Raw genomic sequence first — 6407 nt, forward strand, 5'->3', positions numbered from 1 at the left:
GACACCCGCCCGGGCAGGCGCGCCCCAGAGAGCAGAGGCCGGAGCTACTGGCGCTTCCCTCCTTGGGGCTGGGGGACTCCCAGGCGGCGGCTCGGCAGCTCCGCTGAACTTGGCGTTTGCAAGGCCAGCTCAGCTCCCGCCGCTCGAAGCCCGCCGCTCCCAGCCTTTTGCACATGAGACCAAGGTAACACCTGGCACCTCTGCGCATTCGAAGGGGAACGGGTTCTCTGATCAGGTGCGGGTGGCTCTTTCTCGTGCCCCCCCCCCCCGCCACACACACACACACACACACACACACACACACGTGGCCCCGGGATGGGGAACTGCCCCTGGGGACCGACCACGCTTACCCGTCCTTCTTCCCCTGCCGCAGGATGGCGCCTCAGCCCTCGGGTGCGCCGGCTGTCCAAGTGACCCACGACACGGAGCCGCCCTTCCCGGTCGCCTCGAGCGCGCAAGAGCCCTGCATCGTGTCCGCTCCGCCCAGCCCCACTCGCGTGTCAGGGGACCCCGTCGAGGCCGAAGGGAGCGGCTGCCGAGGGGGCGCCAGGAAGCTCCGGGCGCGGCGTGGGGGACGCAGCCGGCCCAAGAGCGAGCTGGCGCTGAGCAAGCAGCGGCGGAGCCGACGCAAGAAGGCCAACGACCGCGAGCGCAATCGGATGCACAACCTCAATTCGGCCCTGGACGCGCTGCGCGGGGTCCTGCCCACCTTTCCCGACGACGCGAAGCTCACCAAGATCGAGACGCTGCGCTTCGCGCACAACTACATCTGGGCGCTGACGCAGACGCTGCGCCTAGCGGACCACAGCCTGTACGGTCTGGAGCCTCCCTGCGAGGAGCTGGGCAGCCCGGACGGCGGCTCCCGGGGAGACTGGGGCTCCCTCTACTCCCCGGTCTCCCAGGCGGGCAGCCTGAGCCCCGCCGCCTCGCTGGAGGAGCACCCCGGGCTGCAGGCGCCGGCCTCCCCTGCCTGCCTGCAGGGCGCCCTGGCCTTTGCAGACTTTCTCTGATGGCCTGCCGGCCTCCGGGCGGTGGGTGCTGGGGGAGAGGGCGGAGATGGTGGAGGTGGCGGCGGCCCTCGCGCGGACTTGCTCCTCCTGCCGCTGGTGGGCCTAGACGCCCGCGGGGTGGCCGGCCAGTTCAGTCCCGCGTCCTCAGCGCCGCGCCAACCGAGACATCCTGCCGCTGCCGGCGCAAGTGGGCGGTACCGGCCGCGCGTTCCAGGCCCCCTCCCTGCCGTCACCCCAAAATCTCGTGCAAAAAAAAAAAAAGCTGAGAATGATAGCACTACACAGGGAAGACGCGCCCCCCACCCCGTCTCCTGCCACCCTCCCCTCACTCTGTCTGTCAGACCGACGACTCTCTCTCACGCTTCTCCCCCGACGTGGTTTCATCCAGCCTCTGGTCTCTGCTCCCCTCCTCTCTCCCTAGCCAGTCCCGGGTGTCCGGCCGCCCCCTCTGCCTTAATCCACGAAGGCGACCCTCTGCCTTCTCCGCGTGCACTTTTCTGAGCCATTGCCCTGGGGGCTGGAGCCCCGACTGAGAACTGGTCTCACATTCCCCTTGGGGAGCGCGCCCCCCCGCCCCAACTCAGCCTCCCTGCGACCCAGAGAGCCCGTGCCTTTAGAAAAAATCAATTTGTAAATTATATGATGTCTTTTGAGATGAATTTTGGTAAATTATATGCCCTCCCCCCTGTTTTACACGTTGTATTTATTGATGAGATTTCAAAAAACAACAAACAGGAAAAGTCTATATTTTGTACATAAGATTGTTTAGGGTCTGGGGAATGAGACTTTGAGCCAATAAATAAAAAAGGGGAACCTATAGGAGCCTGAGCCCGCTGTCTGGGTTGTGCAGAGGGGAAAGCTGCCGCCTCTGCGGTGGGGGTGGGGGTGCCTCTGTCCAAAGGGCGGGAGGAGACTTCAGACAAGCCTCCAAGCGGGCTCCTCACTGGCGCTTGCTGGCCCTTTCCTCTACGCTGCTAGCCTGAATGCAGTTACCTCTGGGGAAAGAGGGAATAATAAACAGTCCACAGAATCAGAGCTCTCAGAAACGCGACCGGCAGGCCTGGCATCCCAGGAATTTTCCCAATCTGCTTAGAGTTCTAGCGCATCTTCTGGGCCATTTTATACGCCACTCACTGGGGTGGTTCGGGGACTCGTGGGTCTGAGCAGCGGGGAGTAGGGGAGGTGGGAGGTCCAGCCGGACTTTCTGGCACCCCGGACTCCTAGCAGCCTTGACTGCAAACTTATCAAGAAATGGTTCAAGGTTTCCAGCCACTGTACTTGAGTCCCCCCAAGGTAGAGTAGGATTGGTGCACGGTGGTGACTGAAACTTGCCCCCGAAGTGCTACTGGAACCCCACCACCTGGCTTCCCGGGCCCCCAAGATCTCCGGGAAGCGGATAAGAGCTCTAAGAATTCGAGGAATATGCCTGGCGCACAAGAACAGGAAGATGGAGGGCTGGCACCCCACCCTGCGCGTAGAACCCAGAGACCGCCTTTGGGTTGGCCCTGGGCGCCTGGGGAAGGAACGGGCCAGCCTCGGGGCCGGCAAAGGGAGGTCCGAGGCCAGGATCTGGTGGGTTGCTTTCCATCCCGTTAGAGCGCAAAGGTGGTGGCTTTGCAGGAGTTAATGCCTCTTGCGTCTGCTTCTCCTCTGCCATCCCCATTTCACACTGAGCTTTTCCTCTCTCCTCTAGGCTTAGGCCCCTAAAGGCAGCTCAGAGGAGATATGCCTCCGTGACTGGGATTGGATTTGAGGGCGCAAAAGGGGACCTGGCAAACAAACTAATAAACGAAGGTGTTTTGTTTCATGGCTTTAATCTGGGAGGAGATTAATGGGTTATTGGTGACCTCTACATCTGCCAACTTTCCACCTGGGGCACCAAGGGGGAGGGGAGCAGGTGTCTGCAGCTCCAGTTGCACGGACCCAAGCCAGTGCCTGCTACTGGCTGGGCATTTGGGGGAGGGGTGTGGACAGACCTAAAAAACAGGAAGGTCTATCTCTGTCCTCCTGGGACAGTAGCAAGTATGTTGACAAAAGAATTCAAGGCCCCAAATATTGCTACTGGGGGAGGTGCGAGGCACGGCGGGACTGTCACCTGGGCTGGGCTGGGAGGTTGGCCCGGGAAGGTGACATTTGGGCCAGGGCTAAGGGTTAGGAGAGGACGTCCTCAAGCAGGAAGACCACTGAAGGGTTGTGGGAAGTGGGGCTCAAATAGGCAAACGACCCCCAAAGCTGGAAGAGTGTCTGTTGGCGCTGTGCTCCGGCTGGAGGCACCCACTGCCCGATCCTCCCCTCTTTTTGAGGGCGCTCATTCAGGAGCTGTTCGTCACCCACTGCACTCAGACTGGTCCTCCCACCAATGAGTATTTTAAAAATTGCGGTTTAGCCCAGTTTAGGCGGTGTGGCTCAGTGGTTGAGCGTGGACCCATTAACCAAGAGGTTACCAGTTCCCTTCCAGTCAGGGTGCATGCCCATGTTGTGGGCTCAATCCCCAGTAGGGGGCGTGCAGAGGGCAGGTGACCAATGATGTTTCTCTCTCATTGGTGTTTCTATCTCTATCCCTCTCCCTTCTTCTCTCTCTAGAAATCAATAAAAACATATTTTAAAAAATAAAAATTAGAGTTTAACCAACTCCCCCACTGGGCTGCCACCTTGGGTGGGCGGCAGATTTGCTCCTGGAACTGTCAGCTCTACTCTCAGAGTCAGCAGGAGGCGGAGGAAGGTTTGGGGCTTGGTTGAATCGCTGCAGAGTTTAGGGCTCTCTGCCCAGGAGAGCGCTATCAATCGCTGGAGGTAGTGAACTTCCTCCAGAGGCTCCCTAAGCTAAGAGCCCTTCCTCTCTCGGGGCTCAGAAACCTTTCTGAGAGTCGCTCACAGAAACAGCCCAGCATCACAACCGTGCTGCCCACTCCGGGGCATTCGTCCTTTAGGCTTTTAAAACCAGGCTTCTTGCGCCTCTGCTGTGCCCGCACTGGTACGGCTGCGGAGCCCCCTGCGATCTGAGGTGGTCGCCTGCGCCCCAGCTCCCTGGAACTCGGACAGGGTCTCAAGCGGGGGCAGGACAGACGCTGGGCTGGAACATGCTCTCCCCTCTTCTGCCTTTGTCTGAGCCCAAGCCTGGCTTCCAGAACAACAGCAATGAATCTTGCGCCATCCCCCATCCCACCCACAACCACACGGCCTCCCCGTCCTCACACACAGCAGGTAGATTTATGGCGCCCTGCCCCCATCCCACCCCACCCCCAAACCGGCCTCCGCAGGAGGACAAAGCGACCGGGGGCCATTGGAATGCTAATGTCTGGGAGCCAGGCCGCGGGGCTGGCACAAAGGCAGGCGGGGCCCCAGGCGCACGCGACCCCACAGGCCCCTCCTCTCCCCTACGGGCCACTCTGCCCGGCTTTGTGACCTTGGACAAGTCTTTGAGTCTCAGCTAATTCACTTGAGAAGTTCCCTAATACCTTTTCCCTGGATTTCTGGGCACCTAAGAGAAGGCCGTGCTGGCTGGGTTCTGAGTTACAGTCCCCCAGACCTGGAGGCACGGAAAAGACCCTTCAGAACCTGGTACTGGGGAGTGGACGGTGAGGGTGTGGGGACGTGCAGCTGAGAATGTGGCACAGGTATATTATAACTACATTTTCACATTCATGTAATTCATATTCTCTGCTGTGTCCCCCCCACCACCACCCCCTTTTAAACATATCTGCAGACAGTGCTCAATAAAAGCAGCGGACAGTCGCTAACTTTACCTGTCAGCTATGCCTTCAAGGGGCCAAGAGCAGGCAGTGGGAGGCTTGAGGCTGGACACTTCGTATCTCAGGCACCCTCTCGGGGCAAGGCAGGTGGCCACACGCAGGGAAACAGAGACCCACCGTCTCGGAAGTAGGTGACTTTCCCAAGGCCTTCAATCACCCGGTGAGTCACTGAAGCAAAGCTGGGACTGTGAGCCTGGCTCTGAGCTAGCAGCTTAGAGCTCTCTGAACCAAGGCAATCGTAGTTTGTGCTTGTCCTTGGGCTCCCTTGCTCTTTGGCTGAACCCCACCTCCAACCCCGACCCCTGGAGAAGTGCCAGGCTCCTGTCTGTCTCTTCTGCTTCTGCGACGCGAGGGGCCAAGTCCGCGGAGAGGGTGCCTTCCCGGCTAACCCGGCCAGCACCGGCTCCAGACAGACTGCTGTGCGCCACTGACCATGGTGCTGAAATAACCGCGCTGGTTCAGAGGGAGCAACGTGCCTGGGAACATAAGGTTCTCTATACGGAAAACCACCGATCAACCCCTTTTAATCGCGTTTTTCAGGCCAGAGTCCCTAGAGGGCCCCCTGTGGACATGCAGACCCAGAAGGCTGGCAGGCTTCCTTGGTGTGGTGGAGAAAGCATGGACTGTTACTACTAACTGACGGTGTGACCCCAGCAATGCCTTTTTCTCTCTGGCTTTTCATTAAACCCCTTTGCCTCTTTAAGACCCATTTCCCTTACCTGTAAAGTTGGGACAATAAGAAGTAGCTACTAATTGGGCAGGTTAAGTGTGCTTGTTTTTAGTGCAGGTTATGCTGCCATAAGTGGTAATTAGTATTATCTTCATTTGTCTCAAATTCTTCTCATTCCCCCAGGTTTCTGTTTGGGGGGGGGGAGGAGTACTTCTGTATGGATTTGAGTTTCTTATGTTCCCCTGTGCAGTGCAAACTGGCACAAAGGCCAAGGCCACCCATCCCTTCCTGGTGACCCTCCCTAGGGGTCTACCCTTCCTGAGTCCCAGGACTATATGTTCAGATGTCGCTTGGACACTCCAAATGGCCGTGTCCAAAATGGAATTCCTCACCCTAACCCCAAACTAATACCGCCTCCTGTTCCTGATCTCACCTAGTCACCCATACTAGGAATCTGGGGCTCTTCTTGGCTTTCCTCTCTCACTATCCAAATCCAAGTAATCCTTAAGTCCTGCTGATTTGTCCTTCTCTCTATTTCTTGAAGCTCAATTCTCCTTTACCTCCTTATTACCACTGGCCTAGTTCAGGCTCTTATCCTCACATGGAGAGACCACCTAGCTCAGTGGTTCTCAACCTTCTGGCCCTTTAAATACAGTTCCTCATGTTGTGACCCAACCATAAAATTATTTTCATTGCTACTTCATAACTGTAATGTTGCTATTGTTATGAATCATAATGTAAATATCTGATATGCAGGATGGTCTTTAGGCGACCCCTGTGAAAAGGTCGTTTCGACCGGCCAAAAGGGGTCGCGACCCCACCAGGTTTGAGAAACCGCCTGACCTAAACTGATACTCCCATACCTCTAATCTTCCCAACTGGTCCACTGCCACCCTCCCATGCTGCAACCCAAAATTTCCCATTCAAGCATTGCAAATGGGGGGATTTTTCCTTCTTCCTGTTTTAGGGATCCTT

General features: G+C 57.6%; 1 protein-coding gene across 1 annotated transcript; it reads left to right on the plus strand.

The window, feature by feature from the left end:
* Positions 1 to 374: 374 nt before the first annotated feature.
* On the plus strand, positions 375 to 1010 carry NEUROG3 (neurogenin 3). Its single transcript, XM_006099963.1, has one exon. It carries the CDS (start codon positions 375 to 377, stop codon positions 1008 to 1010), a length of 636 nt encoding a protein of 211 aa, XP_006100025.1.
* Positions 1011 to 6407: the final 5397 nt, after the last annotated feature.

This window comes from Myotis lucifugus, unplaced genomic scaffold, assembly GCF_000147115.1.
Source record: "Myotis lucifugus unplaced genomic scaffold, Myoluc2.0 scaffold_292, whole genome shotgun sequence".
NCBI lineage: Eukaryota > Metazoa > Chordata > Mammalia > Chiroptera > Vespertilionidae > Myotis > Myotis lucifugus.